Here is a 23060-nt window from a genome sequence, read left to right on the forward strand (position 1 = left end):
GTTCCTAAATTTAAATTGGGAATGAAAGTGCTATACTGAATTCTTATTTCACTATCCAGAATTTATAATACAAAAGATCTTTGCTATATTCATGCATAAAGTAGTGTACGCTTTCAATGAACTTGTTTCTAAACAGAAAACACTTGCAAATAATCATTGTATACAAAGTCTAAATATTTAAGAAAATAGTGGAGGAAAACCACTTCCCTCTTTGTGTTAAATTTGCATAAAGGATTTAGGGTTCCCTAAGAATTCCAGCAGTGCTTATGATGTTAAAACTTGGAAGTTATTTTTTCTGTGAAGAGGAGGAAGTAGGAGGACAGGAGAAAGAAGGTTCTTTATTAGACATCTATGGTCTTTGCAAACCAGATAGTAAATAATGCTTCTGTTTTACAAACGAGATTGCAAGTACAGCCTCTCTTCTTGGTTCCTGGAAAAACCAGTGTCATTGTGGCTTTTAATATAGTAGGAAGGGCCTGTCTTTTCAAGAATATAGTATTGTTAAGCTATTCAGTAGTAAGCACCTTTTAAAATCACAATCTACTATTGAAAGTACTGGTAAACACTGTGTAATATGATGATAAATATTTTATTCTAGCATCATGTAGAATGAAACCTATAACACAGAAGTTATAGGTTTATATTCTAGAGTCTGTAGTTGACTTCGCAGTAGTAAGTTTGGGTTTATGCTCAAGGAAGTCTTTGAAGTGTCTTTGAAGGCACTTCGGCATTAGGAAAAAAATTTACATTTTACAAGAACTTTATACGTGTTTCATTTAATGAAGTGATATGTTGAAACCAAATATAAAGTGTTCTTCTCTGAACTCCATATGGGAATGCTCATCAGTACTTTTTTCTACTTTTATAGAAGCACAAACCAATGTGTAATGACCTCTGAGAGACTTAGTAATGTTGTTAACATTGTCATTAATATTGAGCCATTATGTAAATCTGTACAAGTAGAAATTTATTTTAGTGTTTTGCGGCATTGGAAAATGAACTCCTTGTACATGAACTCACCTGAACGGTTCCTCTATAGAGAAAACATTTCTGGGCTTATATTTCAGTTTTATAGAGATAAATAACTGTAAGACTGTGCATTTCCATTGAGAAACTGACTGAAGTCCAGATGCAGGAAAATCTTACCAGGTGAAAAGAACCCCCGGCAGGGTGGAAAGAGTTAAGGCTTTTGTATATCATCATCCAAGGCATGACTTTCTAGGTCTGTGTGTCAGGATTGTTATTAGGCTCAACTTCTCCCCATTGCACTATGATCGATGTAAAAATTGGTGTTTGCCTGGAGTTTCCCCGTGGCTAACCAAGTAGTAGCTGTGAAGAGTTCTGTAATGTGAACTGCGAAATGTTTTATTAAACAAATATCAGGTTTTACGCACAAATCACTCAGGGTAGAGTGCCAGAAAAGATCAAGATCTTCCTCTATCACCATATGACAGACAGCCCTTGCCTGAGAAAAGTTTTGTGACTAAAATAGCAAGGGTGGGGCAAGCCAGGAAGTGGGAATTATTATTTTGAGGGGAAGCACATGCTGGCCACTCACCCTATGGCTCTTCTAGCTCAGGATGCTAGTCCCTTGCATTCAGATGCTGCTAGAACCTTCCAGAAAGTTTTCACAAGGAAAATAAATTCAGAAGTGCTTATTTTATTTTATGCATTTGATTATTTTAGCAGTATATTTAAGAAGCAAAATACTTGCTGCTACCAGCACACAACTGCATGTTTCAAAATTCAGTTCACAAAATTTGGAAGTCTCTTGATTCAGTGAAGGGTACAAAGTGTTATCTTCCCAGGTGGGAAGTAGTTGTTGCTGTGTATTCTGCCTATGAAGCAGGCAGGTGACATTTTGGCATGCTGTTCTCAGTTTAAATACTTTTGGTGTAACCTGGAACTGTGGTGCCTAGAAATCTTACTAGACCAGCAGGTAAATTCTGCTTGCAGTTATATTTGTCATAAATGTTGAATAAGTCACCTGATGCCGTAGGGGTACTGCAGATTTTTTGGCATTTGATCCTAAATGCATTATTCTTTATTAGATAATTTTTAATGTAATTTATTACACTTAAGCAACATCAGTAGGTGTTCTTTACACTATTAACTATCATAATAATCAAGTAATATACCCTCCTTGTTTGTTCTTTTTTCCTCCTCGTAATTTTGCATAAAAACAATGAGAACGTTTTCCAGTCAGTCAGCTCGGGTGCAAACAAGTGAATAACTGTATGACTTAAACACTGGTCTTACACATATAAACATGAAATACAAAGGCTACTCAAAGGTCAAGAAACATCAAAGGTTGAAGACATGGATGTCTGCTGCTTGAACCTTGTTCCCAAGTCCACCTAGTAATTTAGATCATAGCAGCTTTAGGCTGACTCAGCCCAGCCTTCGAGGGGCCCGGTTTTTTTTTTTTTTCTTAGCACATATTGAATGACTGCCAGCCTATTGTTCCCGACTATTATTGTCTGAAAAGACAACATGTACTAAAGATGAGAAACAGGAAATGTTCATTTTTCCTCTTTGTGGCAGAAGAAATTTTCCAGATTCCATGTGTTGAGGTAATTGTTCAGAAGAGTATTTTTCTTCAAAATGCGCAAGACTTGGATCACTGGAACAATGGTGACGACCAGTCACAAAAATACATCACATGATTATGTATTTTATAAAAGAAAACACTACCCATTTTCATCTGAATGCAGAGGAAGGTATGCTTCTTACAATGTATAAGCCGTGAAATACTTATTTAAATAACATGAAGGAATATTACAGAGGTTCTTCTGCCTTTTGTTACATGCTAGAATACATGCCTCTTCTGAGACCCTTATTTTCCAGTAACTTCTGTTTCCTTTTTGCTTTCAGCAACTATGTCTCTGTAGCTTGTTACTTTTCCTCTTTTAACTGGGTCTTGGCAACTTGTGATCTTCCTTCCTACAAAGAGTCTCCTTCACACTTCATTCCACAGTCTGATTGCTTCCCTGCATAAGCTGTTGGTGACACCACACACAGAATACAGGATTTTCCATGTACAGTCCATGCCAGCAGGCTTTGCTTCCAAGGTCAGGCCCTTATCCTGAGCAAATTGTTCTGGTTGGTCTCTTGCAAACCCAGTCCCTGCCCAGCCCCCTCCCCTTGCCTGTGCAACTCATAGTAAAGAGACAGGAATGGAAGTAGATTTGAGGAAGAGAAGGCAGTCTCAAATCACCAGCAAAAATAACCTGATATCTGCTTCTGCTATGCATTTGCATATATTTCTCAAACATAGAGCAGAGCAAGCGTGCAAGTCCAACTGCAGGTAATGCAGACAACTGCTCCATGTACCTTACTTCTCAGAGAAACATAAAATAGGTAGTAAATTATTGTGCCAGTTAATGGCAGAATGGCTTGTGGATTAATATCCTTCATGTATCTTTGATAACTTACATCTGTCTCTCTCACAGAGGCATGATTTCACTCATCTTGTATTTCTAAAATGAGAGAAAACATAAATAAAATATTTATCAGTGATGTTTTCTACTAAATGTTCTCTCAAGATTTTTTCTAAAAGTTTATTTTTCTTCCAGGTTGAATATCACCCTTTCCAAAGACCTCAAGAGCTGGTTGATTATTGTAGGAGCAGAAATATTGTTTTTGAAGGCTACTGTCCTTTAGCCAAAGGTGAAGCACTCGCTCATCCTAGCATCACTCAGCTGGCAAAGAAATATGGCAGAACTCCAGCACAGATTTGCATACGCTGGAGTATACAGGTAATGGAGGGTGGTAATAAAAGTGTGTCTCCTCTTTCAGGAAAAAAATGGAAATAGTTTGGGTATTCTGCATCAAACCAGAACTTACACAGAACGTATTTTTGCTTTCAGTGTTTTACTAACTGCGCAGTACTGGAAATTTGGAATGTAGTACACAAACCATGACAGTATTTTAAATATGCACAAAATCTGGTTGTAGAGAATTACAAGAACCACCAATAAAAGAGAGTTTTCAAACTAAACATCACAAGCAGTATGGGGCATCATTCCATTTCTGTCGCTCAGAAAGCAGTGAAGTAGTATAGTAAGTTGACATAAACAACATAATCTGTGTTGGAATTGAATGCAGTGTATATAACAGCAATTAAAAACAGTTTATAGAAACGTCACTGTCCTCTGAAAAATGAAACTAAAATTTTGGAAGACAGGATAAATGTCTTGAAATGTTTTGAAGAGAGATAATTCTCTTTGAAACTATGTAAATTTTAATTATGAGAAGCATTATGTTTTTCAGAATGGGATTGTCACTATTCCAAAGTCCACAAAAGCAGAAAGGATACAGGAAAACTGCAAGGTAAGATTTGGTTATGCACTCAAGTCTGACCAACATCCGAATTACTGCTTTTAATATTTCGGTTTGCCTGCTTGTTTTCCTATACCAGTTCTACACTGGGCAACTCGGTTAAAATTGGCAAATTATAGTACCATAAAATTACTACAATAAATTACAAAACTGTGGTTCACAAATGCCAGAAACCAACTGGAGAGCTAATCACTGTGTATTTAAAAAAAAAAAACACAAAAAAAAACAAAACAAAAAACATAGAAAGACCTTTCATACATAGTTGATTTTTATTAATAATAATTTTATTGATTGATTGCAGAACATTCTTACCTGGTTATAGTTATGCCTTTTTTGCGATAGGCACATAGGTCAAATGGAAAGAGTCCGTATGCTATGCATGACACTGTATGAAAACCATAAAACTCTCTTGGGGATATCTGAGATAGAGACCAAAGGAAATTGTACTCCTGCCAGAGCTAACTTTTCCCCTACCTTCTCCTTTCTACTTGGTTTCCAGAGAAAGAAGGTCTCAGCATGAAGGCAACGGACAAAAAGAAGTGGGGAACAAATGAGGATTGGCAGTGTGCTTTCTGCCCCCTTTCCCCTCCCAATCCTTGTTTTATTTCCTTTTTGTACCAAATGTTTTTAATTATTATTTTTTCTCCATTTCCCTAATCTGAAGGTGTTTTCTTTGGGGGAGAAGGAAACCACGACCACCTTATTTCTAGTTTTGTGACTGGTTCTTGGTTTAGCTCTAAAAAGCTTGAGCGCTGAGGTTTGCCTGTAAGGGTCATTCCAGCAGACACTGATTGCTGGATAGTGCAGGATGGGAGGAGCTCATTTGGCAGCAGTTCAGACTCCACAGGATCTTTTTACTGAGTATGGAGGAGCTCTGATAAAGGCAACAGACGTAGTTAAACCAACTTTAGTTCTGAAATGGTAATGTCTGAATAAGACACCTGCTAAGAAAACTGTCACAATCATTCGTGTAGCAGGTCTCACCACAGAAGCTGGTGGCTGTAAGAACCTACGCATTAAGCTCAGGTTTCCAGAAGGTTTACAGTCAGGGCACTTAGATACCTCTGGCAGTGACCACACCGAGTGCTGTCCAAACCAGCTTTGATAATACCGTGTCTTGGACCCTTGCCGGAGACCGGAGTGCTACAAAAACATCTTAACAGAGTGTACAAATAAAAATGAGTCACAAAAGGAGCAAAGGACCCAGTGGAGCCTGTCAGCTTAATGGAATATTTGCCTGTGGCAAAATATAAGAAAAATTTACAGAAGGAAGAATACAGAAAAATTCTGTGTCACATTTAAATGAATCTTGGTCAGTTTACATAACAGAAACACTCCCGATTCTCTTCTGTTCGTGATGTTAACTATATATGCATTTCCATAGGTGTTTGATTTTACACTAGCAGAAGATGATGTTGATGTTCTGAATGGAATGCATGATGGACGACATGTTTCCTGGGACCCAAGCCTTATTGTGTGAATGAAGGCTTGAGCTTTTTCCTTTGTCAGTGATCAGTGAGTCTCACCATGTAATTTCAATTCAGGGAAGGTTACGGTATGAATATAATTGTAAGATTAATGCCTGGTATTAATCACTGATTTCAAATCCTTAACACAGGTAACAGACAAAAGATATTTTTGAGGGTAGCATTTTCATACAGAGATCTTACGCTTGCATTTCAAATCCTGATCCATAGTTCATTGAAGCCCATGCAAAGCCTCCTGTTTATGCCGTTGATCCTGCATCAGGCCATTTAGTCAAAGAGGAGATATCCCTTCTTTAAAATTTTCAGAAAAAATGCTACCTACTAGTGTACATACAACACAGGTGTTAAATACGAAATAATTTTTCAGGTTCTTTGTTAGAAGGATACAAAGTACGAAGAAGAAAAAAATGGGTGAAAAATACATTGATACCATTATTATTAAAGTATTTATACTGTATAATATACTGAAAATCTCCATCAAAAACATAATCTTGCTTTAATAACCAATATCTGAGCACCACCATATGCCTATCACTGCATAATAATAGTATTGACCCAGAGAATTCTATGGCTGTTACTTACTAGCCTGTAGATAGAACTAAGTAGAAATTTTTCCGGAGAACTCCATGTACAAATGAACTATCTGCATGGCTGAGAGCTGAGCAGCAAACCCTAAGAGACAAAGAGGCATCTGTTTGTTACCGATGTTTTTCTCTTGCTGAGAATTTTGGTGATTTTTGTGTAGCGTTTAGTGAGGATTAGTTTCAGTTTTGTTTTGGATTTGTCCAGGAAATCTTATTAAGATTCTATACTCTTCCTCAGATTTTCTTATAAAATATGTGTGTAGATAGATGGGTATGGATACATGCAGTTTACAGATCTGTTTTTGAGAAATATGTCTGCGGAGTCTTATCTGCTGAGTATTCAACTTCTGGTCACATTGGTTTGATATTTTAGGAGTTCCTGTGTCTAGAAAGGTATGGAAAACCTGACTATGATTTATATTGTGTGTGGACTTCCTGAGGCAGTTTTCCCAGTGCTGTTCTGCTTTAGTCATATCATGAAACAAAGCTCCTCGTTTTTTTATCAAGAAGTGACTTACAGGAATCCCATATTCTAGCCTGCGTTGTTTGTCCTCAAAGTAGAGCTTCTATACAGCTTGGCTAAAATACAGACAAAGCTACCTGTTCGGTAACAGCTCCTCAGAATAATTGGCTAGATTTTCCCGGTAAATACTTCCGCAAAAATTTGTCTAGCTTTCCTTCTGGAATTAATAATGTAGTATTTATTATTTTAAAATACAAGATATTGTATGTAGAGCTGTGGTCACCAATACCTGTACAGCGTACTGTTCCAAGAAGGATACACACAGTAATGTTGATTTCTAGAGTTTCAAGCATAGCCTGCAGTTTGGGGTGCTTCAATATCTGGCAATGCCACTTTAGGTGTCAAAGAACAGCTATGTACCTGGCTGGCTTTACCGTTGCAACGAGGGGTTCAATAGTTCCAAAAATTAAGCTCATTTATAAAATCAAGAATAATGTTTAGGCTTTTTTCTTTCTGGCTTTTGCAAAAAAATTATAGCAATGACTAAATGAAAATTGGAAAGATTTCCCAGAAATAAACCTTTCTACCAGAGGTCATCAGCTAATCCCGCTTTTGAAAAGTCACTTTATAGAACAATACCTTACCAATACGAAAAAACTGGTTACTGTGCTATTGAGGGACTCCTTGCTGCACAGTGTACCTGAACTCATAAAACAAGAAGTGAATCATGTGCCCGGTATTCATTTAATGTGGCACTTTGGCAGTGAAGATGCTCACAAACTACAAAAGAGAAGGTAGAGATTTACCTCTAGTTCTCTCCAAAGAAACAATTCTCACATCAACATACTATTTCCAACACAAATGATGCATACAAAGTGAACCAAATCGTTACGTATGCTGGCAGATTCTAGCTTCAGTATTACCAGAACAGTTATCCGTTAGGACTAGCTGTGTGGCTGTAAGTCCTGTGTTGGTCAGAACAGCTTTGGTTTTCCTGCACTTGACCACCTCTCTGTTCTGAGCTCAACAGAACTGAACCAGATTTTCTTGCTAATCCCCTACATAGATGACTTCAGGCTACAGTGAGGGTGGCTTCCTAGTTCATTGATGTATTTCATTGTTCCCTCTGTCAAAGAGATTTTGCAATGGTTTTGGGGTCTGTGTCTGCTTTTGCTAGGAAGTCAAGCTGCTGTTTTCTCTCATCTAGGTATGGTATCGAAGCAGTACAATGTGTAATGGAAGGAATGATCAGATAGAAATGGTGTTGCTAAAAAAGCATTCTTCTTGAGCAGTTGTGGCAAATTACAATTTTCATCTGATTCTTTCTTTCTTTCCTAACTACATTCAGACTTAGTTGTTGGTTCCAGGACTTCTTTCTGTTGCTTTTTTGGATTATTTTTTTTTTCATCTTTCCTAGCAATTCCTCTTCTACCAGGTATTGGCTTTTAGAACTATGGAAGAGTTAAATTTTAACTATGTACGCAGTCAGGTGTGATTTGAGGCAATATAAGCTTTTTAAGTGCCAGGACTCAGCTGACCCATGCTATCTTTCTCCCAGGTACGATGTGCAAAGCACATCGTGTCATCACCAATGGCTATTGTTTTCTGCTAAGAAGCTATTATTGCCCCGGGAGACTGGAACCCTTTTATCTCCTGTGTGTTTGGGATATACCATTGGAACCTCTTCCTTTGAATATTGTGTTCACGAGTTTTACGCCATGTTAGTTAATTTAGAGTCATTCAGCAAACAGGTTGCAGAGATTCATATTTTATGCTCCTCTTTGTGGCTAAATGGATATTGGGCTTGTGGCTGATACTTTTCAGCAGCCTTTGCTTAAAAAGAAAACTAAGTCCACATCACCTCATCTAAATGAATGTTTCTAAAGTGCCAACAACTTTGATCATAGTATAAAGAAATAAGACAACCAGTAAGAAACTGGAAAGTGAACAGTAGTGAGATTTAGGGGTGGCAGTAAGGAGTGATGTTCTGCAGTAGGAGCAGACCTTAGAAGACCAAAGAGATATAGAAGTGCTAAACATACAAAATCAGGACGTTTAACTCCTTTTTTTTATTTCTTCTTCAGTCAGTTAGCCTGGAGGTGCTCATTTTTTAAGACTTTCTTTTTTTTTTACCTCAGTGAATCCCTCAAGTGAATTCTTGGAATTATATGCATATTCTTCTCCAGGGCTGAAATTCTTCTTGCCCGTATTTCTGTAAGACAAGCTTTCTCTAGAGGGAAAAATTTCTCACGTTTCTACAATAACCATTTTTAAGGTACAGCAATGCATCCATTTTATCAGTGTAACCCATCATCTTGCCAATAAGAACAGGGAACACACTTGAAAATTGAAGGCACTTTTTCTTCCATATTATGTATGTCTTTTATGGTAGTGACTGATTAGGGCACTCCTTTCTAGTTGAGATCAACTGTTATTTAAAATAAGATACAATTTATCAGTGTTATCTACCTAAATGCAATCAGCTGCCTTTACAGGAGCACTATGACTCTTAATGGAAGGGAACTCCCTTGAGAAAAATAAAGGAAAAAAAAATGAACTGAAAGTCAGGAAAGGGGTGAGGCTATTTTCTGTGCAGCCAGGTAGCTTCCTGACTGACACTGAGTGGCTCCCTCTCCTTTTTCTTGCCTGTTTCTGAATTTCATCTTTTATATTACTGGAAATGAAGTCACTTAATGTTTAACAGGAAAATAATGGAAGTGGTTTTGTAAAGTACATATTTCAAGAAATATTTTTTTAATTGGGCTGCAGAGGTGTTTCTACTGCACCTGTCCCCCAATATAATTTTCAAGACATTATTTTCCTGACTAGCATGTGTAATAAAAAACCCTGTAATACTAGTAATGTTCACAAATCTACTAAGCCAAGCAGACTGCACAATATTAACTCTTCGTTTTTTGCACAGTGGTTTAACACCAGCTGATAGTGTTTTTAAAACGGCGGTGCTGAACTGTTCTGACAGGAAAGCTGACATTAACCCCGTGCTTTTGAAAATGGGGATAAAGGTGGAGTAGCTCTTGCTGACACTAATTGAATCCAAGCAGTTAACTCTCTCCATGTTGCCACACCGCTTCTAAAGCTTTGAAGCTTATCTCTGACTATAGTGTATTGGGTAAAAATAACAGATAAGCCAATCTTCTGGCAATTTTTCATGCTGCTGTGCTGGGGGTCTCTTTATATACTTAATCTTTTGGCGCTTTTTGCAGCCTCCATTAAGATGTCTGCACTTTTGGAAGAAAATGTCAAGTATTTGCACTGCCTTGTTGTGAGCCTGTTATATTTATGATATAAATGATGCACCCTTACTATTTGTCTTTATGAATGGCTGCTTATCCATCTGCAGCATCACATAGGACTAGTTACAACTGCCAGGACACTGTAGAATAGTAATGACTTACAAGGGACAAGAGCATGGGAATTGTCTCCAAAACTTCCAACTAGTGGTTGCAGGGCGGGAAGAGGAGCAAAAGCCTGAAATTAATTTGAATCAGTGACACCAATACTTGTTCTCAGTGATATGACACGTGTCACTGCAAACCATTGCAGGCATGGCCAACATTATGGGATATGCTTCTCTAAGCAACTTAGCACAAATCCTTTGTAGCAGATCTCAATCACTGTGCCCAAGAACAGTATTTATGATCTTAATAGTGGCTTTGCTAGCTAGTGCCCTTTGAGAAACATTCTGTAGCTGAACTACTAATAGGAGATTCAATAGTACATTAGCAGCATTATCATCCTGTTAATGATTGCTGTATTTTTTTCTCCGGCAAAATAGATTTCCAGGGCTTTCTAGATGAGGCTTCAAAATTCTAGTATAATGAACTAGTGTGAAGTTCATAACTTGGCTGTGAAATTTGAAGGGGTGTGTGTGTGTACAATTGCTTTCACAGTTTTCTGTTCAACAAGGAAAGCAGAGATTGTTGCGTTGGGTTTTTTTTCTTGTTTGTTTTTCTTTTTTCTATGGATTCATTCTTTCTTAATGGTTCTTCATGACCTGGATTTATCCCATTGAATATCTATAAGTATAATCTTGCCAAAATGAATTTACAGTAAATCCCTTGCTTTGGGTGCAGAATAAAGGTGGCAAAAGATTAATCTGATGCACAGCTGTCAGTCATACATATGCTGTGGTATAAACTTACTTTCCTAATGTTGAAAAATACATATTTAATGGACAGTTTATACTAGTGAAACAGCAACCAGCTATTTTTATTATATGATTTGTGAGATTTCTTTTGTGTGATTATCATGAATGCCTTGTAAGCAAGATATAAGTAACTTTGATAATTCTGAAAAACTATCACAGGTTGTTTTGGTTTTTTTCAGGAAATGGTTATTTTACTGTTGTCCCTGTCATTGTCCCCCCAGTATTGCAGGTAAGCAATATGTGTAATCTGCAAAATAATTGCAGATTTTCTGTCTAAGACTTCTGTTTCTTCAAAATAGCATGTTAAGTTCAGTTATGCCCATTAATGTCTTCTAGTTTAGCAGAAAACATACAGTAGTTTAGTTGACTGATCTCTATCACGGGAATAAAAAATTAACCTTCAGAAAGTTTTCTGATGCTGCCTTACACAGTTTCATTACTGTAGAACTTCTGGTATGTTTTAATACATATGAAAAAAACATATGTTGTTACTAGGTATATTAAAGTGTGTTATGGTTTTGGGTGCAATGATATCCAGTAAAATTGCTGCATGTCACTTTCTGAACTTCAGTTCTTTCCATTTGGACTTACGCTTTTCCTGATGTTATGTTCAGCTTAGTGATGTGAAAATAAAGTACAGATTCTCATAAAAATTAATATAATGATTATTATAACTCATTATGATAGCCTTTAAAAACAAAAGAAGGCCATTTAATATTAATGAATTATCAGTAGCAAGAATTTAAAAATAAAAAAAAGGAGTGGCTAAATTATAGAATGCTAATACTAAACAACCTATGTGTGCTTTAGTCTTTGTGATGTTTTCATCACTTTTTTTTTCCCCTTGTCCAAACCAGGTGTTTGATTTTAATCTGAGGGAAGAAGATACAAAATTATTGGACACTATGAATATCAACAACAAATTAATTCATCTAACTTATCCACTGTGGAAAGGATAATTTAAAACTACATTGTTCTGTACTGCAAAAGGGGTGCAACTGAAACATTAGTTAATTTTAAACTGAACAATAAATCTAAATTGTCGTCTTGGGTACTCAGTGTACCTAATATCAATGGGAAATCAGTATCAATGGCTTGTATTTACTGTTACATTAACAAATCAATAAAGTCATTTGGTTTACTCTTTTCTTTGTTGCTTTCTTTAAGAAATGCTTACTTCCAGCATCTTCTCTGCTTTCTTAGAAATTGCTGGCATATTCTCCCAGTATGGATTGAGCTGTCACACAATATTATAATTCTGTCTGCATGTGCTTCATTTACAGCGTCATTTTAACCCATTTGAACAAATTAATTTGGGGGTGGTTTTTTTTTCTCGTAGATTTTTAGTAGTATTAGTTACTTAAAGGCACACATAAGAGCATGCTACAAGGCATGTATATCTTGAAAAATTCTTAAAAATATGGAATATTTGTTCTGGGACTGCAGCAGAAATCTGACATTTTACACAGTTTTTTATATTTATTCTAGTCATGAGAGTTTTGGGGGATTCTGCAGACCACTCTTGGTACTTTCTTGGTGAGCAAACTTGTTCTTTTGGTACTGTTTTAAGTATCTCCTGTCTTGACCTTGGACATTGAGGAGGAATGGCTCTGGTTTGTGGCTGAACTTGCCTCAGAAAGAATAAAAGTACTTTTTGCTGGTAATAAAGATTTTTTGAAGGTGCAGAAGAGTAAATGTGTTGGAGAAAAATCCTTTGCTAATCTGTCTTGCAGGGATCTTCTGTATCTTCAAGGTAGATCATGTTCAGACACTCCTCTGATGCAACTGTGAGTTGTCCAGGAGTGCTAGCTCTAAGAGTATGGTGTTCTGGTGGTGTTAGAGGCCACCAGTTAATTAGTATGCAGGCTTTGGGAGGACCCCAGCTTGCAACTTCTTTTCTGACAAGATCAAAGCGTTTTCCTTCAAGGAAATTGCCCTGTGACTAGCCAGGTTTCTGAAATTCCCACCACACTAAGTCCCTATCAGAAGTTCCACAAGACCTTTGGTTGTCACAGGCAGGTTTTTTTTGTTGTTGTTGCCATGCCCTAAAACATGAGTTTTCTGCTCATCCCAAAACCTCAAGTACCTAAGAACACAGACTTATTCAGGATCCCTGAAACAACAGGACCCACCTCTGTACACTTGTGTGGTGTGCTTGTGGACATGTTGCAGAAACTTTTTTTTTTTTTAACCAGTTTATCCAGGTCAAGCAGCTGTTATGTGTCAGTTTGTTGGCCTGAGCTGCACAGTCCTCCCACTGGCATTCCACTGAGACCTGTGTTCTGGTTGGTTTTGAAATGATGCATGAATAACTTTGTGTTGTCCTTCTCCTTGTTCTGACTGTAGGCAATTCCACAGTCAAGTTCTCAAAGGAGCTTCCTGTACGCTGAATTTCTGCAGTGTATTTTGTAGAAGTACAGCTTTCCTTAACACTGGACCGGCAGTTGGGGAGGTACTGATTAAAGACTTCTTGTTCTGTTGGTGAGGATGGAGAATAGCCCTGCTGTAAATCTCCTTACTAAACACTTTGCAGCATACATTTGGTAGAATTGGCTGGACCAACCTGAATTTACCTCTGTTTGTGTTTCAGCCCTTGTAAGCAGGCTACAACCTGCACGGCTGAGCCATGTTAACCTATCATCTCTGAAGTTTTAGACAGCCTACAGTACAAATGCAGCCAACGTGGCTTAATTTGCCTGAGAATGAAGCTGTTTCCTCTCTGCTGAGGTGTTGAGGGCTATAAATGTGTTTGTCTAATTTTAATGATGCTTTTTGTGATACAAATGCCCAGCTGTTTGGAATGGAACTGAAATTGCGCAGGTATTTTACACAGGCTGTGACAATTTGTTGGATGTCACATCTCTGAGTTGGAGCCCTTTCAGTTGGTTAACCTAAACACAAAAGCTTGTACATCTGACTGCTGAAACCCTGAGTCATTCTATCCTTTAATTAAAGCATGTTCCTTTAATATGTTCCTCTTGCTTAAAATTATGCAAGAATTATTTCCTAGAGGAAAATGCCTAGTTCAATGCACTTTTATTTAATATTTTCTTTAAATTAGCTAAATAAGGGGGGAAAGCTTGAAATATCTCGGGTATGTCAGGCAGTTGCAGGGGATGCATATGTCAACCTCAAGCATGATTTATCTTAAATGCCTTTTCTGACAGTTGCAATTTAACGGCTGTATTTTCCTCCAGGCTCTCAGGAGGCTAAACATCTTCTCAAGTTTCTAGCTTTGTGGTGGAAGAGTAAATGTCTGTTTGCCAGTGTAATTTATCTGAGTCATTCTGGGAGAGGCGTGGTGCAATTGAAGCGCGACTATTAGCATAAATAAGAGAGAGACCCTCTTCCTGAGGGCAGTTACTCTTGCCATCTTTCAGAGGAAAGCTGCTTCCACCTCGGCACTGCCACTGCCAATCGGGGGGTGCGATGCTATGAACCAAAAGACCTGATACACTGAGCTCTGGTCTATTGTGATACTCTCCTGCATTTCAATTTGGAGTTAAAGGGAACAGAACAAGGAAGGAAGAGGCAGGTTTCTGCAGTAAGCACAACAGGCGTTACCACCGCAGGTAGCATTTCACACGCTGAGGTGTTTTGCCTTTTAGAAGTTTGAAGAGAGAAGGGATTGTAAAACCTAAACTCACTACTTCTGTCCGTCTCTATGTAATAGCACCGTTACTGCTGTAAGTACTTGCCATTGCCAATTTTGTTATAAAAACATTAATTTAAAACTTTTCTTCGTATTTTCAAAGGCATCCTACAGAATTCTCTCAGCAGTCAGAGACGGGTTTTGTACACGGGAACACCAGCGCAGGGCGAGGTGTGACAGCGGCGAGCAGCGAGCCCGGTGCGGGCTTTGCCGGGGCGCGGGCGGGGGGCAGAGCCCGTGCCCCGGTGCCTGCTCTGGGCGGCCGCGGGGGCCGGTGCCACCCGCACGGTCGCTCCTTGCGCGGCCCCGGCGCGGTGCGGTGGGGAAGGGGCGCGGCCCCCCCCAGGTGCGCCCGGCGCTACGGGCCCTGTTCCCCGAAGAGCGGCGGCCGGAGCGGCGCTGGGGTCGCTCCCGGCGGGCCCGAGGCGCAGGGGCCGCGCTCGCAGCCGGCCGGGGCGGCGGGGAGGGCGAGGGGGTCCCGCGGGGGGCTCCCCCGCCTCACGCCTTCCTGCGCTTCCCCTCGGCCCCTCCTGCTGGCCCAGGCCCGCGGGGTCTGTGAGAGCCCTGGCGCGGCAGCCCCGCGGCTGCTCCCCCCGGCGGGCGGCGGGATGCCCCGGCGGGCGGCGGGGCGCTGCGAGCGGCCGGGCCGCGCTGGGCGTGCAGGGCCCTCACACGAGCCGCCCCGTGGCCGCCAGCAGGGAGGAGTTAGGAGGGAGCGATCGGAAACGGGGTGGGGAGCAGCAGCCGCGCAAACGTTAAAACGAGCGAGCCTCCGGCCCGGCCGCCGGAGTTGCTCCGCGGGCACGCAAGATGCGCAGGGCCGATGCGGGCTGCGCGCCGCGCTTGACCGAGGTAAGGCTGGGGGCCGCGGCCGCCCCCGCCCCCGCGCAGCCCGGCCCGCGCCGCCGCTCGCCCCCGGCGCGTCCCCCGCCGCCCCGACACGGGAGAGCCGAGGGGCCGGCCGGGCCCGGCGCGGGGCCGCGGCGTGCGGAGGGTGCGGGAGGCAGCCGGCGGCGGGGCCCGACCGGGAGCGGGGCGCGCCGGGGAGCGGAGCGGAGCGGGAGCGGGGCGCGCTGGAGCCGGGAGCGGGGCGGGAGCCGTGCCCGCTGGCCTCGCACCTCCGGCTTTGCCCGGCTCAGGCTGCAATTTAACAGCTCTGCCTGTTGTTCTCGCCTTGCGTGGTTTTGCATCTTTAATTCTCTTTAAATGTCCACGAGAAAACGCTTATACGCGAAGGGAGTTTTCTCTGTATCCCTGCTCCTTAATCATGCCCATTTCAAAAGTTTGCAATGCTAATTAATTGAATGCAAGGTGGGGTTTTTGCCATTCTTTGTTGCAGACCCATGGAATGGCCTTGCTAGCTGGCTTATTTACATACTTTTCTTGATTCTCTGAGCTTTTTACTGCTCCAGGTTTTGTAGAACCTGCTCTTACTTTTCTGGAGCAAGGGCACCCCTTTCCTGTTTACAGCTTTGAGATGATCTCTTGCTTATATACAGGAGCGAATTCACCACTGGTCAAGATGGCATCAGTGAATTGCATAACTGCCCCCTTGCAGAGTGTGTTCAGACTTTATTAACAGAGGAGAATACAGGTTTCCTGTCAAGTAATTTCTGTGCCAGCTTTTGTGCGTTTGCAGTTCAATCGGATCAAGCCCTTTCCCTTTCTAGATCTCTGCTGTTGTATTACAAGGTGTGTTTCCTACTGAAGAAAAAGATAATCTAGATCTTACTGCTGGGGAGCTTTGAAATCTTTCATGTTTGAATTCCAGTAACACAGCCCTTGTTGACTGCAATTTACCTGTTCAGCCCTGCATGGTAGAACTTTTTTTGTCCCGTTAACTTTACCTATTGAATACGCCTGACTGTCTTTTAATAGTCATTTTAGCAGCTGAATGAAACTGATTCTTCTGTGAATACATCTGTGACTACGATACAAAGTTAAACTTATATCTTAAACCCTTTACCATTGGTTGCGTTGTTTGCCTGCCTTCTTTTAACTCTGGGCTTTGTGCCTCTTGTTCGCAGGGCTGTGGTTTCTGAGGCTGTGCAGCAGTGCGGGCAGGCTGCGGGGCAGCCGCTGGGTTTGCGCTCGGCGTCACCGTCCGGTGGCTGCTGGGGAAGCGGCACCCAGCCGGGCACCATGAGCTCTGGCACCACCGCCCCGCAGAAGGTCGTCAGCAACCTCGCCAACACTGATGTCAACTATGTCATCAAAGAGCATTATAATTACACGGGAAAGCTAAATGAGAATGCGGACAGTGGAATAAAAGTGACGTCGGTGGTTTTTATTATCATTTGCTGCTTTATAATCTTAGAGAACATTTTTGTCTTGCTCACCATCTGGAAAACCAAGAAGTTTCACAGACCCATGTACTATTTCATTGGGAACTTGGCTCTTTCAGACTTGCTGGCTGGTGTGGCTTACACTGCCAACCTCCTGCTATCCGGACACAAAACCTATAGCCTCACCCCCTCCCAGTGGTTTGTAAGAGAAGGCAGCATGTTTGTTGCCTTGTCAGCTTCTGTGTTCAGCTTGTTAGCCATTGCCATTGAGAGATACATCACCATGCTGAAGATGAAACTCCACAATGGCAGCAACAGCTTCCGCTCCTTCTTGCTGATCAGTGCTTGCTGGGTTATCTCCGTGATACTTGGGGGACTCCCGATCATGGGCTGGAACTGCATCAGCCTCTTGTCCAACTGCTCCACCGTGCTGCCTCTCTACCACAAGCACTATATTCTCTTTTGCACCACCGTTTTCACTGGCCTTTTGCTATCCATTGTCGTCCTCTACTGCAGGATCTATTCCATGGTGAGGACTAGGAGCCGCAGGCTGACATTTCGGAAAAACATTACCAAAGCTACTAGGAGCTCAGAAAAGTCGCTAGCCTTGCTCAAGACAGTGATCATAGTCCTGAGTGCCTTCATCGCCTGCTGGGCTCCCTTGTTCATCCTGCTTTTACTGGATGTGGGGTGTAAAGTGAAGACCTGCCCGATCCTCTATAAAGCAGAGTATTTCTTAGTACTGGCCGTTCTCAATTCAGCCACGAACCCTATCATCTACACCTTGACAAACAAAGAGATGCGCAGGGCTTTCATCAAGATTCTGTGCTGCTGCAAATGTCCCCCAGCAGATTCTGGGACCAAATTCAAGAGGCCGATCATTGGAGGGATGGAGTTCAGTCGGAGTAAATCTGACAACTCCTCCCACCCACAGAAGGAGGAAGGTGACCATCCTGAAACTATCATGTCTTCAGGCAATGTTACCTCATCTTCTTAGGAGTAACCGTGGGGGTGTATTTCAGAGCCTTCCTCTGAAATCGGGGAGCTGAGATGCCTCCTGCTCATGGCAGCAGCGTTGGGCTAAGCGAGCAAGTAGCATTAGTTCTAATGAGGCAAACGGTGCACTTGCGAGGCTGGAGTTCAAGAAATGGGACAGACTGTTCTGGCTTGAAAATCGTTTTCCCTGGAGCATGTTTTGTCTTTGCACTGAGGCAGCTCAGGATTGTCAGGCGCATTCATATCCTGAAATCTCCTTAGTAACTCTGAAAGACTGATGCCTTGGTGAAATGATGCCTGGTGTGTGTGAGAGAAAGAGAGAGGGGGAGGAGGGAGAGGGAGAATGAATCTTTTTTTTTTTTTTTTTTCCATGTGAGAAGAATGTGAAGTTATTTCTCCTTTACTTGCAGCAAACCACTGACACAAAGATCTTCCTGTACTGAATTTAGTGGTGGCTCTGGTATAGTTGGTCAGAAGTGTTTAGCACATAACAAGGGAAGAGATCACACAACTGTAACTTAGACCACATACAACCATAACTTGGCATCGCTTTCCAGAGTTTTTAGTTAAGTCATACGGTTTTATTGCAGAGTCCAAAGCTGTTGGGGTTTTATTTAGCAAGATCATAGCTGTGAATTTTTGCTGTTGGTCCATATTACATTTGAAGACCATGAGCCAGACTCTGCAGTTACTTTCACCTGTACAATTCCTTTGACTGCGTCAGATTTTATGGAGTAGCTCAGAGCAGCATTTGGCCCCATATGCTGATTGCCTTGTTACTCTATAGCATTAAATAAACCGCATTATCATGACAAATGCAAGGTAGAACTAAAGGTCATTTCTCTTTAAGATGACTGAAAGTAAATCTAATAGTATAAGATACTATTGACAACAGCAGGACTTTAGCCTAAAAAGAGTTAAAAACTGAAGGGGGCTTTTCAGTGTGAGGTTCATAGTCTTTCCAAAGGTAAAGATCAGTTGGAAAAATCTGAAAAGAGTACCTTGAGTTTCAGAACGATAAAAGTTGAAGTGAAATGACTATAGATAAATGCACTTCCATAACAAAATGCAATATGTTTTGGCACATTTTATTAATGTTTATAATTTCAGCAAAGATGTCTGTATTTTATCAGTTCATGGAAGAAGTACCTGTCATTAAATTGAATGTATTTGTTTTACAGCGTCATTTTTACTCCTCTATTTTTCTAACCTGTGCTAATGGGGTTGAATGTGTACAATGTAAATAAGTTAATAAGATGCAGGAGTCTTCATGTGCCTAGGGTATTACTATAACAGAAGTGGTATATCTGGGATAGCTGAGAGCAATTGACTGATTTACAGTTATTGGCAACTCCTAGAACTGGTATTTTGTAAAGAAAATGTATTGCCTTTGTAGTAAAATTTCCAGTGCAATTAAACTGTTGGGGTTTTTTTCTGGTTTAAAAAATAGTATTTAAAATGTTTCTGACTTTTATTGTTCAATTTGCACATAGCTTTATTGACTTCTAAACATTAATAAACTGATTTTTTTAAAGATTCTGTTACCAGATTACTAGTAGTTTTGTACTGTTGGGGTGGGTTCAAGCCAAGTGTGGTTTCTTGTTGACAGAAGTCAGTGGAAGTATTCCTTTATTTCGGTACGTGCTGGGATTAAGCTGATTCTGTGGGGATATAAGATGCATAATGCCACTTACAAGATCATGTAAAATACAGAATGAACGCTAGAATATAATTTATCATCACCACAGGCTGTATTGATGAAACGCCATTAAAAGAATCTTTACAGTAGCGATTCTTCTCCAACAGCTAAACGAAGTACAAACAGGAAAAAACAGATGCCTGCGAGTTTTACCATGATTGCCTAGAGTAGAATAAGTGAAATCATTCACTTACATCACTGATATAAGTTTAATTCTTAGTTTGTTGCAAACATCAAGGAAGTTTATGAAACATAGAACGGTGGTCTCAGCTACATAACTGCTGCAGCTCTGTTGGGTCCACCAGCGAAGACTGGCAGCGTAGTTGAATAGGTACTGCGTTACGGCTTCCAAAGGCTTGACTTCCATTTCCTCTCTTGCGGCCGTTCCCTCTCAGTATTACTTTTAAGTTCCATAGAGCTCATACAGGATGCAGTTGGAGTGTGAAGATAAACCTCACCTTCTCATACTGTATGTCATCACCATGCAAGGTTTACTGTGGGAAACGAGAGCCTACACACCGAGGAAGGCTCTGGGTCACAACCCCACTTCCTGAAGGAAATGCCAAAAATGCCCTGAAGACAAAAGAGTGGAAACAAGCTGGAATTTCTCTCCATCTGTCTGCCCGTACGGAAGGAATGATTTCATGTGTGCTCACTTCCTAGGCTTTTAATTAGTGACCTGAGCAGAGCTGGAAAAAATGTCAAATCTGTATTTGTGCACAAGATAAAAGTCTCTCTTGGCTCAGGCCTTCATTTGGGCAGGGACGGTTTATGCCGGGTGCTGACAGTCATGAGGGAAAGCGCTGCTTTGTCCCAGGGATAAAGTCACTTCTGCGCAGAGCACCAAAAGTATATAAACCATGGAAGTCCAAGTTAAGCCCTCAGTGTGCCACCAGTGAGTAAATAAAGGCCACGTACGGGGATGAGGCAACGTACCCTGTACGTCTGAGTTTGTAGGGATGTTTTTATCTAAAGGACGAGGGTCGTTCTGCTCTTGAGGCCTTATAGGCGTTAAGGTTGCTTGTCCCACATGGGGCTGAGATCTTGTGACAAGGGATGAGCATGGCTGTGTCACTGGTCTCTCATGACTACACCACTGGCCCTTCTGTATTCATAGCTGATAGCCCACAGGTGAGTCACTTCGTTTTGCCTTTGTTTCTGGGTTCCTTGCTTATCTATCTCCTCTAATTGCACTGCGGGTCTTTGCGGAAAATGACTGTATCCCCTATGGAGGTGACTGTGCGATGGGCCCGTTTTGTTGGGAACTCAGAGCCCTACGTAATTCACGCAATACAAGAAATGCAAACACCAGAGCGTGGCACTGGGCCATGGGAAGCATTTCCTATGCTCTTGGTCATGATGACTGAAATCTGTTTCCTCCACAGACGGGCCACATCTATGCATGTAGACAAGATTCAGACAGAGAACAATAACTGTAATAAAATAATAACAATAATAAAAGTAAGGGTTCCTGCGGGGGTGGGGGGAAGAGGCCGTTTTTGCTGCTCTTCACTTCCTATGGGGGAACTCTGCAGCTCCTTGGCCGTGGCCGTGCACTACCGCACACCAGCAGGTTAGGCCAAACGTATGGTGCACAGTTCTGAAGCGTGCAATGCACAAAGCACCTTCCCAGGCCCCAGCCTGCCTTCTGCGTGCACCGAAAGGGCGTGCGGCTTTTGTTCTGGTGTTGGCCATGTGACAGATGGGCAGAGAAAATGCACTGAGAACTGAAAAGGTGCATTATACCAAATGTCTATGTGAACCAAAATAGCCTGAGTTACCCACAGTAACCTGGCCCTTTGATTTATATTCTTTTTTCCTAACTGTTCTTCCAGAGTAAGGAATATAACAAGGATGGAATATGATCATGAAATCTTATTGTTGCTCCCCCAGCAACCCCCCGATTAGGTATGCCTGTGTGAAACCCAGGTACGGCGGGGTGTATATTGGGCAACAGAGGGGCTGCAGCCAGAACGCCCTGAAGACAGCTCAGCAGGAACAAACCTTGGGCTTGCTGTACAATACAGGTGGCCAGGACCCAAAATAGGGGACATAAAAACACTGTTATCCATCCTTTACTTACTCTGTCAACTAAGAAATACAGAGATTGCCCAACTGTAACATTTCCTAATTTGGCCTGGAAGATCTCAATACTGACTGCATTTTGTATGGGCAGAGGCATTATCTGATGTTGTAAAAAGGGTCAGATTGACAAAGCATCCAAAAATGTGGATACGTAGACCAGAGCTATGTAACCTCCTGAGCTCTGAAATGCTGGAAATTCCCCAAGGACAGGCTTTGTCATTTATGGGGTTCTGAAATTCCCCAGGAAAACATCTATTGTATTTCAATAATTCCCCATACTCTTTTTCTTGGAAAATTAAATTAATCCAACTACAATTGAACCTTCAAGGATTTAAGAAGCAAATGAAATCCATCTAAATTCAGTTCCTATAATCTGCTTTCCCAGACTTTTCTAATCCCATCTTTGCATTTACAGGTGGAAAGAGCTTGCTCATTCACTATCGTCTCGTTTATTCTGGTAGAACCTTATTTCTTTTTACATAGTCTGCAAGAATCACATAGGGTCAAGAAATCTCCCTTCAATTATTATTAATTAATGCACAAGATTTTCTATGATAATTTACAGTAATCAAATTCACTCTGTACACAGGAGCTAGATATAAGAACATGTGGTACAGCTAACTTGTTCCAGTACAAGTTTTCTGCTAAAATAAGAAGTACCTAGAGCGATCTGAAACTCAAGCACCTAATATAAATAAAGATGAAAGTGTGGGTGTTTTTTTTTTTAAGTCAGGAACATAATTAGTGTAGACTTATGTGACCCACTGAAGAAAATTACAATGTTAAGGTCACTCTCCCGTGCAGGAATAGGGTGACACATTCCTTGTGTCTCCCCTCCTTGTCCACAAATTCTGAGAGATGTAACAATGCAGCAGTTTCCAAACACACACACACGCACAGAGCAAAACTCAGCATGGCCAGATCTCTTTACCCTACCAAAAAAAATCTCATACCGGAGTGAAGAGAAAATCATTTCCTTGCCCTCAGACTCTCTGTGCTACTTTCATGGGGCGAAAAGGCAGGAAATCCCATCAGCCACACCCAGGAACACTCCGGCATGGAAAAGTCCTAATAAAGCAGGGCTGACAAAGCTCCGCCGACCCTCTGTGAACCCTCCACCAAGCCTGGTTTAGTAATCACATAATAGAAACACGATGCAAAGGCCAATGTTTATTTTGACCTTTTGTGAATGATTGCTTGGAGAAGATCCATTTATAAATACATGGTACAATAACTATACATCAGAATGGCTCATCGGAAATGCATGAGACCAAAGCCACATTAAATATTAACATGTGTA

At 41.3% G+C, this 23060-nt stretch overlaps 2 protein-coding genes across 9 annotated transcripts in view; both read left to right on the top strand.

Moving 5' to 3' along the window:
- Positions 1–13960, top strand: part of LOC308071562 (putative oxidoreductase ZK1290.5) — a 51570-nt gene extending 37610 nt beyond the window's left edge. Inside the window, exons 5-9 of one of the 7 annotated variants that reach the window (XR_013931241.1) lie at positions 3576–3758; positions 4273–4332; positions 5726–5856; positions 9014–11272; positions 11901–11998. Coding sequence is in view for 4 of the 7 variants with exons in the window: in XM_080407168.1 (XP_080263294.1) it covers positions 3576–3758; positions 4273–4332; positions 5726–5821 (339 nt within the window). In the remaining 3 variants the exon portion in view is untranslated. Of the gene's footprint in view, positions 1–3575; positions 3759–4272; positions 4333–5725; positions 5857–9013; positions 11845–11900; positions 12190–13389 lie in introns of those variants that run through there. The other 6 variants (XR_013931242.1, XR_013931243.1, XM_080407169.1 and 3 more) reach the window with 6 other exon arrangements.
- Positions 13961–14094: 134 nt separating this feature from the next.
- Positions 14095–19512, top strand: S1PR1 (sphingosine-1-phosphate receptor 1). 2 transcript variants are annotated; one of them, XM_080407131.1, is made up of 2 exons: positions 14095–14729; positions 16723–19512. In XM_080407131.1, the coding sequence occupies exon 2, from the start codon at positions 16838–16840 to the stop codon at positions 17975–17977; it is 1140 nt and encodes a 379-aa protein (XP_080263257.1). In that variant the 5' UTR covers positions 14095–14729; positions 16723–16837; the 3' UTR covers positions 17978–19512. The 2 variants fall into 2 exon arrangements, with proteins under 2 accessions (XP_080263257.1, XP_080263256.1); XM_080407130.1 differs by lacking the exon at positions 14095–14729 and adding an exon at positions 15255–15547.
- The last annotated feature ends 3548 nt before the right edge of the window (positions 19513–23060 follow it).

The sequence above is a fragment of the Falco punctatus genome (genome assembly GCF_963210335.1).
Source record: "Falco punctatus genome assembly, chromosome: 11".
In the NCBI taxonomy this organism is placed as follows: domain Eukaryota; kingdom Metazoa; phylum Chordata; class Aves; order Falconiformes; family Falconidae; genus Falco; species Falco punctatus.

Bases quoted from the DNA above. Each gene is read 5' to 3' on its own strand.
- S1PR1 (XM_080407131.1), top strand. From the start codon at position 16,838: ATGAGCTCTGGCACCACCGCCCCGCAGAAGGTCGTCAGCAACCTCGCC.